The sequence below is a fragment of the Pristiophorus japonicus genome, chromosome 1, assembly GCF_044704955.1.
Source record: "Pristiophorus japonicus isolate sPriJap1 chromosome 1, sPriJap1.hap1, whole genome shotgun sequence".
Taxonomy (NCBI): Eukaryota; Metazoa; Chordata; class Chondrichthyes; family Pristiophoridae; genus Pristiophorus; species Pristiophorus japonicus.
Genome location: NC_091977.1, coordinates 344,697,926 through 344,718,521, shown reverse-complemented (window position 1 = coordinate 344,718,521; position 20,596 = coordinate 344,697,926). Strand labels below are relative to the sequence as shown.

Sequence of the window (20,596 nt, the reverse complement as noted above, 5' to 3'; positions counted from 1 at the left end):
AGTTGAGGTTGAGGTTAAACATGGGTCATGAGAAAGACGCAAGGCGGCACAAAGAAAGAAAGCAATCCTAGATAGGAGGAGAAAAGTAATGGCTTTTACGGATAAGGAGGAAGGGAAACTAATTGGGTTCTTTACTGATAAGGGAAGACAGAGTAGCAAAGCTATAACTAACCTGACCCTGACACCAGCCCTAATTGGGAGACTTTCTTGCCTGCCATTGGACGTACTCGGGAGGGGGGGGGGGGTGGGGGCAGAAAGGGATTGGATAGACCAAGTGCTAATCAAATGTGTTGTGTTTTGAAAATGTATAACTGTTGTTGTTTCACGCTGAAAAGGGCTTGTCCAGAGGAAGGCAAACAGGCTCTGATTGAGAGTGTCCCTTTGTCTTGACAAGTCCCGGCCGGAGAATCTTCAATTAAGGTTATTTACAGAAAAGGCAAGGTGTTTGCGTCAGTGTATTCGCTGAAACAGATTGAGGGAAAAAGAATCCGTATCAACAGGGCAACCAAAGCCAGAGCTCCCTGGATGACGAAAGAGAGTAAAATAAAGCAGAAAGGGAGGGAGAAGGGAAGACAGATGTCAGGTTGAGAATACAAGTGAGAACCAAGCTGAATATAGAAAGTTCAGAGGGGAAGTGAAAATGGAAATAAGAGGGGCAAAGAGAGAATAGACTGGCAGCTAACATAAAAGGGAATGCAAAAGTCTTCTACAGGCATATAAATAGTAAACAGATAGTAAGAGGATGGGTGGGGGCGATTAGGAAGGAAAAGAGAGACTTACGCATGGAGGCAGCAGGCATGGCTGAGGTACTAAATGAGTACTTTGCATCCATCTTTACCAAGGAAGAAGCTTCTACCAAAGTCATAGTGAAAGAGGAGGGAATCGAGATACTGGATGGGATAAAAATTGATAAAGAGGAGGTACTAGAAAGGCTGGCTGTACCTAAAGTAGCTAAGTCACCAGGATCGGATGGGATGCATCCTGGGATGCCGAGGGAGGCAAGGGTGGAAATTGCAGAGATACTGGCCATAATCTTCCAATCCTCCTTAGATATAGGGGTGATGCCAGAGGACGAGAGAATTGCAAATGTTACACCCTTGTTCAAAAAAGAATGCAAGGATAAACCCAGCATCTACAGACCAATCAGGTTAACCTCAGTCGTGGAGAAACTTTTAGAAATGATAATCCAGGACAAAATCAACAGTCGCTTGGACAAGTGTGGATTAATTGAGGTAACAGAGAGGGTTGATGAGGGCAATGCGGTTGATGTGGTGGACATGGACTTCCAAAAGATGTTTGATAAATTGCTAGATAATAGGCTTGCCAGCAAAGTTGAAGCCCATGGAATAAAAGGGACAGTGGCAGCATGGATCCGAAATTGGCTAAGTGGCAGGAAACAGAGAGTAGGGGTGAACGGTTGTTTTTCAGACTGGAGGAACATATACAGTGGTGTTCCCCAGGATTGGTACTGGGACCACTGCTTTTCTTGATATATATTAATGACTTGGACTTGGGTATAAAGGGTACAATTTCAAAATTTGCAGATTACACAAAACTTGAAAGTATAGTGAACAGTGAGGAGGATAGTGATAGACTTCAAGAGGACAGAGACTGGCTGGTCAAATGGGAAGACAAGTGGCAGATGACATTTAATGCAGAAAAGTGCAAATTGATACAAGAATGAGGAGAGGCAATATAAACTGAAGGGTACAATTCTAAAGGGGGCGCATGAACAGAGAGACCTGGGAGTACATGTGCACACTTTGTTGAAAGTGGCAGGGCATGCTGAGAAAGTGCTTCAAAAGACATATGGGTCCTGGCCTTTATAAATAGAAGCACAGAATCAAAATAAAGGAAGCTATGAACGACCTTTATAAAACACTGGTTCATCCTCAATTGGAGTAGTGTGTCCAATTCGGGACACCGCACTTTAGGAAGGATGTGAAAACCTTAGAATGGGTGCAGTAAAGATTTACAAGAATAATTCAAGCGACGAGGGACTTCAGTTACATAGACAAACTGGAGAAGCTGGGGTTGTTCTTCTAAGAGCAGAGAAGGTTGACAGGAGATTTGAAATCATGAGGGGTTCTGACAGAGTATATAAACGGTTCTCTTTGGTGGAAGGGTCGAGAAGTGGAGGACACAGATTTAAGGTGATTGGCAGAAGAACCAAAGGGGACATGAGGAAGAACTTTTTTTTTAAACTCAGCAAGTGGTTAGGATCTAGAATGTATTGCCTGAAAGGGTGGTGGAAGCAGACTCAATTGTGGCTTTCAAAAGGGAATGTGGTAAGTTGCTGAAGGAAAAAAAAATTGCAGGGCTATAGGGAAAGGGTAAGGGAGTGGGACTAGCTGAAGTGCTCTTTCCAAGAGATGGCACAGACTCGACAGGCCGAATGACCTCCTTCTGTGTCGTAACCATTATATTATTCTCCGATAATCATGTGGGAAGTTGGATGAGTAGGCGAGATGAACTGATATTCTGCTCCTGCCTGAAAACGTTACTGTTAGCATGATTCCAGCCAACACAGCTCTGAGTAGGTGTGGCAATGAGATAGGTGAATCTGTTGAAAGCTTTGGGACAGGATTTAATCCTGCAAAATGGACTCGAGATGTTCCAACACTAATTCCTAAAAGGGCAGTCATTTGCTATAAAGTTAAACCCATATTATGCACAGACCTACAATCAAAGATGAGCAACATGTCTAAGTAATCTCTTTCAAGAACCTTTCAGAAAAGCTACACAAAAATGCTTACCATATATTGCACGACTGTCTCCCTCTCCATTTTCATTATCTTGTGAGCTTGCCAGCAGTGAAACACTTCTTGCATGCTGTGATTCTTGGCAGACATAGATGGTTAATCTCGGTCTAACAGATCTGCATTAGTTAATAAGATGGCATTAGCCTGCAGAGAGTATGTTACGTCAAGACAATTCTCGTTAAAATGATCAGTTGATAGACTTACAATTACTGTGGCTTTGCATCTTATTTTCAATTACTGATTCGGAGAAACCTTTTTAAAATGAGCAACAAGCCTATTTACTCTTTTACTTTTCTTCATGTGTACATGAACAGCCATACAGCTTCTGTAGCTGACTTATTTCCAAACTTTTCCTCAATGTCCAACAGCTTTTCGGAGTCAAGCAACCATGACCAGATGACCAATTATTCTTTCTTGGTATCTAGACTCCACTAATCTTATATTCAGAACATGACTGCTGCAATTAAGCCTCAGTAGACTGATGGAATCTAATCCTTACGCACTCTTAACACAACGTGGGTGCACTGAGACTCTATGCCACAAATGCTTTGTTACAGCTACTTTATTGGATTAAAAAAGTTGAGAAAGGGATAGTACATGGCACATCAAAATTGAAGAGTAAAAAGACAAGGTAAATCAGAAAGTGGCAAACAGGAGGTTAAAAAAAAAGTTTTTAAAGCTCGAGGAAGAAATAAGGAAAAATAAAATGCTGAAGATACAAAGGAGCTCCATAATTTCTAGATCCTGGGGGGAAAAAAAAAAAAGAGTTGAAATAGGAAACAGTGCAATGATTCTTGAACAGAAGGAAAGCCAAGAAAAGCTCTGACACTGTGGTATTGGTAAAACAAGGAAAGATGCTATATTTTCTTGTATGCTGCCAGGATTGTAAGAGAGGTGTTAGAAGAGCTCTTCTTGATATGAAAATAGTAATCATAACTAAGACAGACTTGTCCTTTGTAAAAAGTGAAGACCTGAGCAGAAAAGCATTTGGCACAAAATAGGAAACAAGAGTGTTGGAGACAGTTTTACCAATAGAGGAGATGTGGAGTTTCAGATGAGGTACTGAGGCCAAGAATGTCAATACAATCTATTCCAGATAATTCAAAGTTATTTAATCTGACTAACACGATAATTCAGATTGCACTAAAAAATAAGCTTCCAATGCATTTTTATTCCAACTGCTTAATTCAAATAACTGGCTATTTCAAATTTTCTGGTGCAAAGAAACGATTTAGAATTATTGGGCCCAAGTTTCGGATCCCCGGTAGAACGGCGCAACTCGGAGAGGCCCGCCTAATTTCTACAACTGAAAAAACGGCAAATACTTACCTCATGATTCTCCGATTACTGTCGGCCCGTATGCAGCTCAGCGCGGCACAGCAGGAGCTGCTGGGGGCGGAGCTACAGCCCTGTACCAAAAACAGTGCCGGCAGCTGCGCGGGTGCGCAATGGAGGCTGCGCGCATGTGCAGTAACTCCTGGCCCTCCCAGTGTGTCCTGTCTCTGGGCGAAGGGACGTTGCCCCTATTCCGGGCCGAGTGGCCGGCCTGCCTGCCCTTACCTCCTCGGTGACGGGGGCCCGCCCGACCAGCAGCTCTTCGGTGGCGGGCCCTGCCCGAACACCTCCTGGCAGCGGGGCACCGCCCGAGCACCTCATGGGCAGGCTGTTGGACGGCTCCCGGTGCTGCTGGTCAGTAGAAACTTTTATTTTTATTTTTTATAATTTTTATTTTTTTATTTTTTTTGATTGATTTATTGATCATTTATTATTGATGATGGCTCTTTATTGGTAAAAGTGAAGTGTTTCATGCTTTGTAAAATCCCCTAACTTCCATTCCCTCCACCTGCCCCCGCATCTCTCGCTACCTGCGCCTAATTTATAAAACGTAGGCAAGGTTTTTCTGAGCATACAAAAATCGACACTTACTCCGTTCTAAGTTAGTTTGGAGTAACTTTTCGCTGCCTAAACTTGCAAAACAAGCGTAAGTGGCTGGTAACGCCCCCTTTTGAAAAAAAAAAACTCTACTAAAACAAAACTATTCTAACTAACTAGAATTGGAGCAAACTAAATGCCGAGAATTGCAATTTCTAAGCTACTCCATACTAAACTAGTTGCTCCAAAAAAATAGGAGCAACTCGAGCCGAAACTTGAGCCCATTATACTGTGAATGATGGTCTAAAGGTGGAGCCACAAAGACATGTAAATTTGCTCGTGCACAATTAATAAGTATACCACAAGACAAGGTAAGCATAAAAGCATAGTGTAGATGATGGGAACAATATCAAGACCAGGAAGACTCGATGGGGATAAAATTGTTTGTCAACCATAATGGAACAATGGATGGAGGCTCAAACATCAAGATCAGAGTTGGAGGAAAAAGTGAAAAAATAGCAAAACTTTCTCTTTAGGATATTGAGCAACTGTATAAAAGATGGAAAAAGGATGGAAAGAACAATTCAGTTTAAAGAAAACAGAAGCTAAATTAGGGAAGAGGTTTTACTCATCAAAGTACATAAGCCACTTATTCCACACAATTAAATCCTCACTGATTCAAAATATACCCAGCAACCCTTACAACAAAAATCACAAAGAGGAAAGAGGGGGAACTGGGAGGGATTGACGTATTGGGGGGTGGAATTGGAAATGTGCTGGGCATGGGGCTCAGCTTTTCCTGTACAGTTGGGAGCAGCAGCAGCAACATGGTGCGTGGGAATAGTGCCAAGAGGAGAGTGAAACTTGCGGACCTTACTGTGATAGATAATTAAAGATTTTTTTCCACTGGTGGGCAGCTGGAGAATAAAGATACTGAGACTGAGGATTCTCACTGCACTCTGGGAGCTGTACGCCCAATCGCAAACTCCAATGGTGAGAGATGGTGGGAGACAGTGCAGCTTGCCAGGGGCCCACATTAGTACTGTGGAGTTGGGAGGAGCATTGTTTCTCCTCTATGCTTCACAGATGAGATGTAAAGAAATACTTGCCCCACCATTTCTTTAGCATTTCCTTTAAAGAGCGCTGTAGAACTGGAAAAATTACTCGCAGCTTGCACAGTTCATGCTCCATCTAGTTTTTCAGTATTTTGTAAAAAGGTCCTGAAACAGGCGCAGGATCCTTCTTTAGATTCAAATTGATCAAACGCTGATTTCAGGCAGTCGTCCAGGTACACCTAATAACAGTGAGGACCAATATGACGGCAGCCATGCCACTGCCGCGTATCGGGTGCAGGACTTCACACCCAGAAATTGGTATACAATGCCCAATTATATGCCCAAAAATCAGAAAAAACACATACCCAATTTCTACCCATGTATCCAAATAACTTTTGCTGAATGTGGCCCTCTCCAAGTGCCAGGATGTCAGAACAAGCCCACCATATAAATTGAGTTTGACACCCTGATTTAAACAAAGGATGAGCAAGTCATTTTAATTAAGTTTCTGAAACGTTACCTTGCCTTAAGTGCATTGAACAATCGAATTCCATCAGCTGAGCCACAGATCTGGACGAGATCATCTCGCGTCAACTTTAGTAAATCGGAACCTATGAAAGCAGCAATCATAAATATCAAATGAATTATGAAGTCCTCATGGGGAACAAGTATGAGCCATACTTAACTGGCAGAAGGAAATGGGATCATAGAACAGATCAAGATAACCACAGCAATTACTTCAATGATTTGACGATCATGAATAATTTACTTGGGGCTTCATGATTATTATTTGGATGTTTGGTAGTTCTGAGAGAATTGGTACGAGCAGAGTTTTTTCACTTTCCTCCAATCTCTGAGCTATACTGTGCGTGAGTCTTGATGGTATTAAGAAGGCAGACGAACTGCTCTCTGCTACGCTGAGTCAAGAGCAAGAATTCAGATAGGTTTTTTTGATTCCTCCCCCCCAGCTTGGAGAAAGGACGTCCAAGCATCACATTTAAGACTGGGAACTCAATTCAGCATCCTAATATTGTTCCAGAATTGCCATAAAATCCTATTTAACATATTAGTTATACCACCTGTTATCACTTTATATTGGCAAACTGCATTTTATAGAATTGAAAGAACAGCAATCCATACCTGAGAAGTTTGAAAATAATCTCGCATAGGTTGAGAATCTTTTCTTGTGCAACCATTGCTGGGCCTCCTGTATTGTAGCCGTTTGGCACAGTTGCTGGAAAAGGGGAAAAAAGGTATATGTATAAAGGGTGAGATTTCATTAAACTTTACACAGTCAGTGCTCCAAGAATTCTGCAACACCACAAGGGTAATTTCTGTGGTAAGCTCAACCAATTTCTATAGCAAATTACTTGTGTGTTGGAGAACAATATTCTAAAAATATCCCTTCCATATTTTAAAATACCGTATAAACACAATGCTATTTGTTTACAATTTTCTGGTACTTTAATATTTAAAAGAATGTTACGTCTAAAAGCTGTTACATATCACTGTAGCTGTCTCAGCTCACTTTTCACCCAGAGAGGTGAGACGGATAGGTGTTCAGTGACAGCTAACTAAACTGGTGGCTATTTCTCTGTTTGACATACCAGCATTTACAACACTGCAATCAAAGTGATCAAAATATTAGAAGTACTATTCAAATTTTCCCATTTCAAATTAGAACTTATTACAACATTGCATCCCCTAATCCTTTTAAAGAGCCATGAACCCAGTACTGTCTGATGATGTAACCAGTTGGTAGTGTTACTTATTGCTCACCAACACATTTATAATACTAAGATAAACACATTTATGTAATGTTAAACAGCAAAATCTTGCTGCTTATTACACTGGAAGATTGTTAATTCTGGCACTTTTTAAGCATTTGAAATGCAAAAGCTGAACAAAGCAAAAGAGGTCAGATTCATAGCTTTTGCAAAGCTATCTGATTATGGAGCAGTGCACAATGGTGTTAAGAAATGCGCATGGGACGAAATGGTGCAAGACGCAATATGCATACTGGTTAACAATCTGTAAAGCAATGGGGTTAGAAAATAGGCGTCCACAGACACTATTCAGATTTAGAACATATGGTATTAATTTCAATACAATTAAACTGGGGATAAAAATGTTAATTCTCGGAATGGGGCATTATTGGCAAGGGATTGGCGCATGGAGGGTGGAATTGGAAATGTACTGGGCATGGGGCTCGGCTTTTCCTGTAGAGTTGGGAGCAACCCTAGTTGCCCATGGGAAGGTGGTGCAGTTTTTTTTGGTAAAACTAAGTGGCTTGTTCGACAACTTCAAATGGCAGTTAGCAGACGTTCATGTGGGACTGGAGTCACATATAAGCCAGACTGGGTAAGAACAGCCGATTTCCTTCCCTAAAACAATATTATTGAACCAGTTTTTACAACAATCGGCAGCTTTGTGGTCACTTTTTACTGATACTAGCTTTTTTTTTTACAATTCCAGTTCTCAAAGTGCCATGGTGAGATTTGAACACATGTTCCAGGATTAATGTAGGCATCTGGATTACTGGTCCAATAACAACCACTATACTGCTGTACCCAGATGGGCGCAAAAGGCAAGTAAATAATTCTGTAATGGGGATGAATTTTATGAGGCAGATTCTACAGCTTTAGAATCATTGAGCACTAAGGCTCTATTTATAGCACAGCTAAATTCTGGCATGCTACTTTTGTGTCTGTAGATTTAAGAATCAAGTACAAACACGTAGTTTAAAAAAAATTAATGGGAAACACACGAGAAAGCACAGAGTAAGTGTATTCAGGCCATTAAATCTATTCATAGCAATTATAGACCATCTACAATCTAACCCATCAGAAATGCTATCCACCCAATTCCCAAGAGAAACTTGCATAAATACTTCCTGATCGCCAAATGTCATCAAAATTGTAGAATATGCTCATTATTTAATCCCGACTGCTATACTTCAGATAACCATCAGATCACCTTCCAGTCAGAGAGGAACCATTGTAGTCAGCGATTGTCTTACCAGGGAACTATAGGCCAGTTAGCTTAACATCGTGGTAGGAAAGATAATGGAATCCTTACTCAAAGATGTATTAGAAAACATCTAGAATCTGAAAATATAATTTAGAATAATCAGCACAGATTTCAAAAGGGTAGGTCATACTTGACCAACCTTATTAAATACTTTGAAGTAACAGAAAGTAGATAAAGGTAATGGCAGTAAATGGATTTTCAAAAGGCCTTCGATAAGGTATCACATAGTAAGACTCATGAGTACAGTCAGAGCATTTGCAGTCATGGGACAAGTAGCAGAATGGATAGCAAGCTGGCTACAAAACAGAAAACAGAGAGTAGGGGTTAAGGGCAGCTACTTAAACTGGCAAAAGGTAACAAGTGGTGTTCCACAGGGTTTGGTGCTGAGGCCACTGTTACTCACAATCTACATCAATGATTTGGACTCTGGAATTGCAAGTACAATTTCTAAATTTGCGAACACTACCAAATTTGGGGGGGAAGGGGGCGGAAGGTAGATACAAAAGGTAGATTGTGACAAAATACAAGACGTCATTAATTAACTTGCAGAATGGGAGTTTAATTGGCAAATACATTTCAATATAGATAAGGTGTAAGGTGGTGCATTTTGGTGGGAAGAATAAGGAGCCCTCATACTGCTTGGACAATAAAAGTTGATATGGACTAGAGGAGCAAAGGGATCTAGGGATACAGATACACGAATCACTAAAAGTAACAATGCAGGTTAATAATGCCATTTTAAAAAAAGCAAACCAAGCACTGGGGTCTCATGGCATCAGGTCAAACATGGGTAAGGACACGTCCTGCTGATTACCACCTACCGCCCTCCCTCAGCTAAGGAATCAGTACTCCTCCATGTTGAACACCACTTGGAAGAAGCACTGAGCAAGGGCATAGAATGTATTCTGGTGGGGGCCTTCGATGTCCATCATGAAGAGGGGCTCGGTAGCACCACGACTGACTGAGTTAGCTGTGTCCTGAAGGACATAGCTGCCAGACTGGGCTTGCAGGTGCTGAAAGAACCACAGAGAAAAATCTACTTGACCTCGCCCTCACCAATCTACCTATCACAGATGCATCTGTCCATGACAGTATTGGTAGCAGTGACCACGGCACAGTCCTTGTGGAGACGAAGTCACGTCTTCACACCGAGTCTTCACTCCATCGTGTTGTGTGGCTCTACCAGCGTGCTATTCAGAACAGATCTAACAGTTCAAAACTGGACATCTATGAATTACTGTGGGCCATCAGCAGCAGAATTGTATTCCACCACAATTTTAAAAAAGGAGGGAGAGAAAACAGGGAATTATAGACCTGTTAGCCTGACATTGGTAGTGGGGAAAATGCTGCAATCAATTATTAAAGACGTAATATCAGCGCATTTGAAAAGTAGTGACAGGATCGGTCCAAGTCAGCATGGATTTATGCAAGGGAAATCATGCTTGACAAATCTTCTAGAATTTTTTGAGGATGTAACTAGCAGAGTGGATAAGGGAGAACCAGTGGATGTGGTGTATTTGGACTTTCAAAAGACTTTTGATAAGGTCCCACATAAGAGATTAGTGAGAAAAATTAAGGCACGTGGTATTGGGGGTAATGTATTGACGTGGATAGAGAACTGGTTGGCAGACAGGAAGCAAAGAGTGGGAATAAATGGGTCCTTTTCAGAATGGCAGACAGTGACGAGTGGGGTACCTCAAGGTTCAGTGCTGGGAACCCAGCTATTTACAATATATATTGATTTCGACGAAGGAATTGAATGTAAAATTTCCAAGTTTGCAGATGACACTAAGCTGGGTGCAGTGTGAGCTGTGAGGAGGATACTAAGAGGCTGCAGGGTGACTTGGACAGGTTAGGTGAGTGGGCAAATGCATGGCAGATACAATATAATGTGGATAAGTGTGAGGTTATCCACTTTGGTGGCAAAAACAGGAAGGCAGATTATCTGAATGGTGACAGATTAGTAAAAGGGGAGGTGCAACGAGACCTGGGTGTCATGGTACATCAGTCATTGAAAGTAGGCATGCCGGTACAGCAGGCAGTTAAGAAATCAAATGGCCTTCATAGCGAGAGGATTTGAGTATAGGAGCAGGGAGGTCTTGCTGCAGTTGTATAGGACCTTGGTGAGACCACACCTTGAGTATTGTGTGCAGTTTTGGTCTCCCAATCTGAGGAAGGACATTCTTGCTATTGAGGGAGTGCAGCGAAGGTTCACCAGATTGATTTCTGGGATGGCAGGACTGACATAAGAAAGAAAGACTGGATCGACTAAGCTTATATTCACTGGAATTTAGAAGAATGAGAGGGGATCTCAAAGAAGCATATAAAATTCTGACGGGATTGGACAGGTTAGATGCAGGAAGAAAGTTCCCGATGTTAGGGAAGTCCAGAACCAGGGGTCAGTATAAGGGTAAGGGGTAAGCCATATGCCATATAGGACCGAGATGAGGAGAAACTTTTTCTTCCAGAGAATTGTGAACCTATGGAATTCTCTACCACAGAAAGTTGAGTCCAGTTCGTGGGATATATTCAAAAGGGAGTTAGATGTGGCCCTTACGGCTAAAGGGATCAGGGGTGTGGAGAGAAGGCAGAAGTGGGGTACTGAAGTTGCATGATCAGCCATGATCATATTGAATGGTGGTGCAGGCTCAAAGGGCCGAATGGCCTGCTCCTGCACCTATTTTCTATGTTTCTATGTAAGCTCATGGCTTGGCATATCCCTCACTCTATCATTACCATCATGCCAGGCGACCAACCCTGGTTCAATGAATGTAGAAGAGCATGCCAGGAGCATCAGACTAAAAATGAGGTGCCAACCTGGGGAGGCTGAACAGCGGAAGCAGCATGCTATTCGACAGAGTTAAGCGATCCCACAGCCAACAGATCAGATCAAAGCTCTGCAGTACTGCCACATCCAGTCATAAATAGTGGTGGACAATTAAACTACTAACGGAGAAAGCGGCACCATGTACATCCCCATCCTCAATAATGGCAGAATCCACCACGCGAGTGCAAAAGACAAGGTTGAATAGTTTGCAATCATTTGCAGCAAGAGTGGATGATCCATCTCGGCCTCCTCCCGAGATCTCCACCATCACAGAAGTCAGACTTCAGCCAATTCGATTCACTCGTGATATCAAGAAATGGCTGAACGCACTGGATACAGCAATGGCTATGGGCCCCGACAACATCCCGGCTGCCATGCTGAAGACTTGTGCTCCAGACTAGCCATGCCCCTAGCCAAGCTGTTCCAATACAGCGACAACACTGGCATCTACCCGACAATGTGCTAAACTGCCCAGTATGTCCTGTCCACAAAAAGCAGGACAAATCCAATCCAGCCAACCAAAGTTATGGAAGATGTCGTCGACAGTGCTATCAAGCAACACTTACTTACCAATAACCTTCTCACCAATGCTCAGTTTGGGTTTCGCCAGGACCACTCGGCTCCAGACCTCATTACAGTCATGGTCCAAACATGGAGAAAAGAGCTGAATTCCAAAGGTGAAGCGAGAGTGACATCAAGGTAGCATTTGACCAAGTGTGACATCAAGGAGCCCTAGTAAAATTAAAGTCAATGGGAACCAGGGGAAAACTCTCTACTGGCTGGAGTCATACCAAGCACAAAGGAACATGGGTGTGATTGTTGGAGGTCAAATCATCTAAAGCCGCAGGACATCGCTGCAGGAGTTCCTCAGGGCAGTGTCCCAGGCCCAACCATCTTTAGCTGCTTCATCAATGACCTTCCCTCCATAAGAAGATCAGGGGTGGGCTATTCGCTGATGACTGCACAGTGTTCAGTTCCATTTGCAACAACTCAGATAATGAAGCAGTCCATGCTCTCATGCAGCAAGACCTGGACGACACTTAGGCTTAGGCTAATAAGTGGCATGTAAATTCGTGCCACACAAGTGGAAGACAATGACTATCTCCAACAAGAGAGTGTCTAACCACCGTCCCTTAACATTCAACGGAATTATCATCACCGAATCCCCATCAACATCCTGGGGGTCACCATTGACCAGAAACCTAACTGGACTAGCCACATAAATACTGTGGCTAAAAGAGCAGGGCAGAGGTTGGGTATTCTGCAGCGAGTATCTCACCTCCTGACTTCCCAAAGCCTTTTCACCATCTACAAAGTACAAGTCAGGAGTGTGATGGAATACTCTCCACTTGCCTGAATGAGCACAGCTCCAGCAACAAGCTCGACAGCATCCAGGACAAGCTTCATCACCCCATCCATCATCTTAAGCATTCACTCCCTCCATCACCAGCACACAGTGACTGCAGTATGCACCTGCAAAATATACTGCAGCAGCAACTCGTCAAGGATTCTTCGACAGCAGACGCGTGGGTTCACCATCACCTCCAAGTTACATACCATCTTGACATCACGTTACTATTTGTGGGAGCTTGCTGCTTACAAATTGGCTGTCGCGTTTCCTACATTACAATGGTGACTACGCTTCAAAAGTACTTAATTGGCTGTAAAGCACTTTGCGACATCCGGTGGTCATGAAAGGTACTAAATTAATGCAAGATTTTCTTTTTCTTCTTGCTTACATCTATTTCTCTCCATATTTTAAAAAACAATCTTTTCTTCAATGCAAACAAACTAAGTTTCACATGGTTCCATATAACTTGGAGCCTGAAGCACAAGAATCAAGACTGCTGCAATTTTCTGAACCATCTCCTACATACCAGGCTTTTTGAAGGTAGCATGTCTAGAATTACACACAATATTTTAAATATAGTCTGAACAGTGGTCTGTGCAAGGTTATTATCTATTTTGACTCAGTCCACTGCCAAGAAAATCATTGCTTTTGACTGCCTTTGTTGATGGCAGGTTCACATGGCCCATGAACTTGATCAGCTCCCAAGACCAAAATTCTCTGCCTTTGTCTTTCCTTATGAAAACTTGTTTTTAATTAATGTTCCTCATATGAAGGAAGTTGTTTCAGAACGACTTCTTGTACGAAGGAAGAGGATATGACAGAAAGGGAACGGCTTGGCTGGTGAACCCCAGGCACAGTTGAAGAGGGCATTGAGAAAGTGTTTAAAAGCAGGGAGAGGTGGCAAGGCAGAGGGAACTGAGCAAAGATTTTTAAATATTTGTTCTTGCGATGTGAGCAACACTGGCAAGGCATCCCTAATTGAACTGAAGGCATTAACAGTCCATGCAGTTTGGGACTTGAGTCATATGTAGGCATAACCAGGCAGGGGTGACAGGTTTCCTTCCCTGAAGGACATTAGTGAACCAATTGAGTTTCTACAATATTCTGGCAGATTCCATGGTCATTTTTTGGCACTAGCTCACAAATTAAAAGATTTATTGAATTTTCACAACATGTCAGGTTGGGATTTGAACATTACCTCTGGTTTACGAATCCAGTATCATGACTCCATGTAGTACTCCATGCTGATAGTGGAGGGGAGCAGCAGGGAGTGTGGAAAAGTCTGGTGTTGGAGCAGCGGAGGGTGTGTGCAGGAGATCATCACTCTGGTATGATGGGGCAAGGACAGATATTTAAAAATAAGGGTGAGAATTTTGAAATCAACACGGCGAGGGCGAGCCAGTACAGTTTTGGGGGCGGGGGGGGCGGTGAGATAGGGTGATTGTACGTGGATGAGGATATGGGCTGTGGTATTTCAGATGAATCAAGTTTGTGAAGGGTTAAAAGGGGAAAGTCAGCTAGAAGGGCACAGGAGAAAACTTGAGGAAATGAAAGTATAAACATGCCATTTCCTTTTTCAGCAGGTATTACCTTACACTTATCCACAATAAAATCTATCTTCCATTCCTTAGCACATCTATTTCATTGTTCCAGATCTTCCTGAAACTTATCACCTGGACTCAGTTTGGTATCATTGAAAATATATTATAAATAGCACTCTCTTTCAAGTCTTATAAATAATGTGAGAGACCAATAACTCAAGTTCCTGTGGAAATCCACTAGTCGCTTTTCCCATTTACTACCTCACCACCTGCTTTCTATTTCCAAGCTGTTTTTCAATTCAGATCATTTGACTTGGCAATTCTGAACCTTGGCTCTCTTTAAAGATCTCAAGTGAAGCTTTGCCGATTAGCTTCTGGAAATCCAACTCAAATGCTGTTCCTGCTCTTGCCTAGTGAATTTAAACTTTATATACCACGAAAATCTTTAAAAATTCTATGCAAATGCAAAGTATCTTGTCAAATTTAATTTAACTTAAAATTTATAAGTTGGGAGGACAAGCTGAGCGCAAATAAAATCTGAGAAACCACAGCAAGGGAGAGTCAGATGTGGGACGTAAGTAGCTGGGGTGGTGCAAGTATGCTCCTGTATCATGAATCTGCCAGAGATTACAAGCCTATTTGGTAGATCTGGTTAAATCTGAAATCAACCAAAGGTTTTCCTTATTTGGAGTCAATTAAATTACATCAACTGCAACAATGCAATTCCTTTTTGCAATTATAAACTAGGAATTAATTTTCCATAAAGAAAAATATAGGCTCATAAGAACTGGGAGCAGGCTAGACCATCGGCTCCTCGAGCCTGCTCCAGCATTCAATATTATGGCTGATCTTTGACCTCAACACCACTTTCCCGCCCAATCTTCATATCCCTCGATTTCCCCTGGAGTCCAAAAAAATCTATCTATCTCAGGCTTGAATATACGCAATGACTTAGCATCCACAGCCCTTTGGGGCAGAGAATTCCAAAGATTCACAATCCTTCGAGTGAAGAAAATTCTCTTCATCAGTCTTTAATGGCCGATGCCTTATCCTGAGATTATGCCCCAGAGTTCCAGACTCTCCAGCCAGGGAACGTCTCAGCATCTACTCTCAATCCCTTTCAGAATCTTATATGTTTCAATCAGATCACCTCTTATTCTTTTAAACTCGAGAGTATAGGCCCAAACTACTCAATTGCTCCTCGTAGGACAACCCTCTCATCCCAGGGATCAATCCAATGAACCTTCATTGCACCGGCAAGCGTATCCTTTCTCAGATAAGGCCAAAACTGTACATAGTACTTCAGATGTGGTCTCACCAAATAAAGCCCTGTACAATTGTAGCAAGACGTCCTTATTCTTGTACTCCTAACCCCTTGCAATAAAGGTCAGCGTGCAATTTGCCTTCCTAATTGTTTGCTGTACCTGCATGCTAATGTCCCGTGTTTCCTGTATGAGAACACCCAATTATCTCTGAGCACCAACATTTAATAGTTTCTCATCATTTAAAAAATATTGTTGATGTATTATTTCTACCGAAGTGAATAACCTCACATTTCCCCACATTATGCTCTATCTGCAACCTTATTGGCCACTCACTTAACCTGTCTATATTCCTTTGCAGGCTCTTACCATCTACAAGATGCACTGCAGCAACTCGTTAAGGCTTCTTCAACAGCACCTCCCAAACCCACAACCTCTACCACTTAGAAGGACGTGGGCAGCAGACACATGGGAACACCACCATCTGCAAGTCATACACCATCCTGACTTGGAAATATATCACTGTTCCTTCATAGTTGCTGGGTCAAAATCATGAAACTCCCTCCCCAACAGCACTGTGGGAGTACCTTCACCTCACAGGCTGCAGCAGTTCTCAAAAGGTGGCTGATCACCACCTTCTCAAGGGCGATTAGGGATGAGCAATAAATGCTGGCCTCGTCAGCGACACCCATATCTGAAGATTGAATAAAAAAATGCAGCTCCAATTTGGTATGTTTTCTCTAAGTCTTTTGAATATTGAAAAGTCCTTCTGTACAGGGCCCTGTTTTCCTCCATTCCACTGGTCTCCAAATCCACTGGATAACAGCTGCAGAATTCAGCCCCATTTTAATCTCGGATCTGTGCACACACACAAGAAATTAATTTAAGCAGATATGCTAAATGGCTCCAGGAATCACTATTCGAAGCCAACACAGGAACACTTCTTTTTCTGTGTTACCATTAGGACTTCTGCACAACAGATAGCCACATCATTAAATGTAGATATTCTTGCATGTGTTGCACAGCTAAAACATGATTTGTTCTCCTTTACCCACTCCACTTTTAAATAAACCACAAACCGCAGATCAGAAAGTATACCTGGGCCCTTCTAGGTATTTATTTACTCAACCAGATGACCCAATGTCAAACACATTTACCAATCATTTTAAGTTCTATGGATCTGTTCATTGGACAGATACTGGCCTAGATTTTCGGCGACTTTGCGACCGGGTTTTCGCCGCGATTTGACCCTCCGCGGCGAAAACCTCGGGCACCTCTTTGCAGCGGCGCTTCCACGTATCGCCGGGGAGAGTTGCACCGACGTGAAACGTCACGGATTGCGTTACCACCGTACTTTCGGCACTTTCCCAACCCTTACGTCACACCCAGAATAATGACAGGGTCAAACCTGTCGGTACAGCTCTGCCAGCAGCGGTAAGTATGAAGACCTACAAAAAGGGAAGTTAAAGTTTTTATTTTTGTTCAGCGATTTAGTAGCCAAGAGTTTTTAAAAAATGTTTTGTGAATGTTTTTGGGAATTCCCCTCTTACCCGCACCCACCCCCATCCCAAGGCCTCTCACAGCACTACCGGCTTTGGACTAAAGCTGCCGAAACTCGTGGTTTGCGCCGCAAATCCTCGTGCAATGCCGACTTTACCGAGGTGCAGACATAAAGACCGAAAGTTAGGCCGTAAAATGGTAGTGCAGCGAAACCGGTAATTTTGGTGTAAAATTACTGTTTTCGCCCAAAATCTAGCCCGCTATGTCTAACTGGGGAACAGGGATAGGATACCTCAACATTTATTTTATTTTGAATGCCTGTGAAAGTAACGAAAGTTTAAAATACTGATTATTTGAAGAACATGGAAATCTCTTAATTCCTACACTCACAATACACTTTTATAAATTTAACGCTGTTACAATTCGCAAATAAATAATTAATTTGTGTGAAGAGTTGAATATTCTTAAATGTTAACACTTTTATATTCAGTTCAACAGTTTTTTGCAGGACATTGAGCAAAAAATAAACCCATTGAGCAGGAGTATGGCAAGAAAGCAGTTTTCAAATCATAATTAATCCATTTTATTTTAAAAAGATCACAGATCTTATCCCAGACTCAATGAGCAAATCTATTCAATACTGTGCAGAGGTGAATAGCTTAATGCCTCAAAATAAGACTGGAAATCGTTTCCATAACCAAAAATTAAGTTTTACTTTTTGATAAAGGTAAACTGTGCATTGCCCACCAGAAGTAATCCTCTAGCTTTACTGCTGTGGGGAGACACATACCTCCACTACAAACTGTGGTGTCCCTTCTCCTTGATGATTTGGTGAAGAAGAGTTACTGCAAAACAACAGCATTTATGAGTTGCAGTTCCAACTTCACGCATTTTTAAATAAGGAAAAAAGATCTTACTACTATAAATCTGTACTGCCCAAGTCCTGAATAGGAATGTTGACTTTTATGCGATAAACAATCAGGACAGATGCTTAAATGTATCAAGTCTTAATGCAACTACATTAAACTGTATAAATATCACGGTACCTGTCAGGAACACTGTAAGTACTGATTTGTCCAGACGTAAATGCTGGAGTAGTAGGACTGCTGTTCACGTATGCATTATCTGGCCAAGGGGAGCACTGCAGTATTTAAAGAGAGAGTAAAGATTAGGGCTTCAAATTCTTTACAAAAGCCAGGAAAAGAGCTCCTATTGGGTACAAATGATCATGGATTTACACATTAGGAGTGGGAAGAAAGCAGAACAATTGAGAATTGAACATTTTCCATATGCAAATGATAAATCTCCAAGGATAGCTAAATGAAAAGATGAAAATGCCTGTTTTTTGGAGACACTGTGAAAAATTGCCATTGCATAATCAGAAAAATGAACCAGGTAAGCAAAGGGGCAGATTTGTATTAACACAAATAATGTGTTGCAAAGTAGTAGAATACTTTTAGTAAAATGCCCGAAGTGGTCTTGTTGCATTATCTTCATTTCAATCACAGGATCTTACATAAGAATATAAGAAATAGGAGCAGGAGTAGGCCAGATTTGTTGTGGTGAGGATGTTTCCCCTGGCTGGGAAGTCTAGAACAAGGGGTGACAGTCTCAGGATACCGGGTAGGAAATTTAGCTCTGCGATGAGGAGAAATTACTTCACTCAGAGGGTGGTGAACCTGTGGCATTCTCTACCGCAGAAGGCTGTGGAGGCCAAGTCACCGAATATATTTAAGAAAGAGATAGATTTCTAGACACAAAATGCATCAAGGGGTATGGGGAGAAAGCAGGAGTATGATGTTGAGATAGAGGATCAGCCATGATCATACTGAATGGTGGTGCAGGCTCGAAGGGCCGAATGGCCTACTACTGCTCTTATTTTCTATGTTTCTATTTGCCCCCCCCCCCCCCCCCGAGCCTGTTCTGCCATTCAATATCATGGCTGATCGGATCTTGGCCTCAACTCCACGTTCCTGCCCACTCCCCATAACCTTTGACTCGTTCAAAAATCTGTCTATCTCCATCTTAAATATATTCAATGACCCAGCATCAACAGCTCTTTGTGGGTAGAGAATTACAAAGATTCACGACCCTCAGAAAATAAATTCCTCCTCATCTCAGTTTTAAATGTGCAACCCCTTATTCTGAAACTATGCCCCCAAGTTCTAGATTTCCCCCCACATGGGGAAACATCCTCTCTGCATCTATCCTGTCCAGCCCCCTCAGAATCTTTTATGTTTCAATAAGATCACCTCTCATTCTTCTAAACTTCAATGAATATAGTAGGCCCAACCTTTCTTCATAAGACAACCCCTTCATCTCAAGAATCAACCTAGTGAACCTTCTCTGAACTGCCTCCAATGGAAGTACTGTATGTAGTACTCCAGGTGTGGTCTCACCAACACCCTATACAGTTGTAGCAAGACTTCCCTACTTTTATACTCCATCCCCCTTGCAATAAAGGCCAACATTCCATTTGCCTTCCTAATTACTTTCCATAACTGCATGCTAACTTTTTGTGTTTCATGTACAATGACCCCCAGATCTCTCTCTACTGCAGCATTTTGTAGTCTCTCTCCATTTAAATAATAATCTGCTTTTTTAATCTTCCTACCCAAGTGGATAACCTCACATTTTCCCACATTATACTCCATCCGCCAAATTTTTGAGCACTCACTTACCTTTCTATATCCGTTTGCAGATTCTTTGTGTCCTCTTCACAACTTGCTTTCCCACCTATCTTTGTATCATCAGCAAATTTGGCTACATTATACTCAGTCCCTTCATCCAAGTCATTAATATAGATTGTAAATAGTTGAGGCCCCAAACATGTAAACAAACCTCAAAAACTGAGGTAGTGAAAACACTATTTTGTAGCTTAGGCCCCAAGTTTCCACATGATTTGCTCCTGATTTTTAGCAGCAACTGGTGGAGAACGGAGTATTTTAGAAATCGCAATTCTCCACGTTTAAGTTTTCTGCAGTTCTAGTCAGGTAGAACAGTTTCACTTTGGAACAGAATTTTTTTTTCAAAAGGGGGCGTGTCCAGCCACTGACGCCTGATTTGAAAGATTCCACAGTGAAAACGTACTCCAAACTAACTTAGAATGGAGCAAGTGAAGATTTTTGTAGGCCTGAAAAAACCTTGTCTACACATTTAAAAAATCAGGCGCAGGTTACAAATTAGGCGTCCGGAACGAGGTGGGGGGGGAAGTGAAGTCATTACATTCTACAATAAATCCTTAGTTATACTTATACAAATATTATACAAATAATTACAACCTCAATAAAAATTTATAAGCAAAGTAAAGATTAAATAAACCATGTTCCTACCTGTGTGAAAGTGCTTCAGGCAGGGAGAAGGCTGCAGGAAGGCTCGCAAGTTGAGGCAGCCGTT

The 20,596-nt window shown here is 42.0% G+C and overlaps 2 protein-coding genes across 13 annotated transcripts in view; one reads left to right on the top strand and one right to left on the bottom strand.

The window, feature by feature from the left end:
- LOC139273318 (F-box/LRR-repeat protein 2) overlaps nucleotides 1–16,913 on the top strand; it is a 334,467-nt gene extending 317,554 nt beyond the window's left edge. For 7 of the 9 annotated variants that reach the window (XR_011595063.1, XR_011595064.1, XR_011595062.1 and 4 more), the window contains 2 exons: nucleotides 8,165–8,276; nucleotides 16,062–16,913. The gene's annotated coding sequence lies outside the window, so the exon portion shown is untranslated. The remainder of the gene's footprint in view (nucleotides 1–8,164; nucleotides 8,277–16,061) is intronic. The other 2 variants (XR_011595065.1, XM_070890121.1) reach the window with 1 other exon arrangement.
- LOC139273303 (upstream-binding protein 1-like) overlaps nucleotides 1–20,596 on the bottom strand; it is a 96,907-nt gene that overhangs the window by 22,636 nt on the left and 53,675 nt on the right. For 3 of the 4 annotated variants that reach the window (XM_070890045.1, XM_070890055.1, XM_070890074.1), the window contains 5 exons: nucleotides 18,247–18,341; nucleotides 17,991–18,045; nucleotides 6,830–6,923; nucleotides 6,210–6,300; nucleotides 2,757–2,878 (listed from right to left, as the gene is read on the bottom strand). In XM_070890045.1, the coding sequence (XP_070746146.1) occupies nucleotides 2,757–2,878; nucleotides 6,210–6,300; nucleotides 6,830–6,923; nucleotides 17,991–18,045; nucleotides 18,247–18,341 (457 nt within the window). The remainder of the gene's footprint in view (nucleotides 1–2,756; nucleotides 2,879–6,209; nucleotides 6,301–6,829; nucleotides 6,924–17,990; nucleotides 18,046–18,246; nucleotides 18,342–20,596) is intronic. The other variant, XM_070890064.1, reaches the window with a different exon arrangement.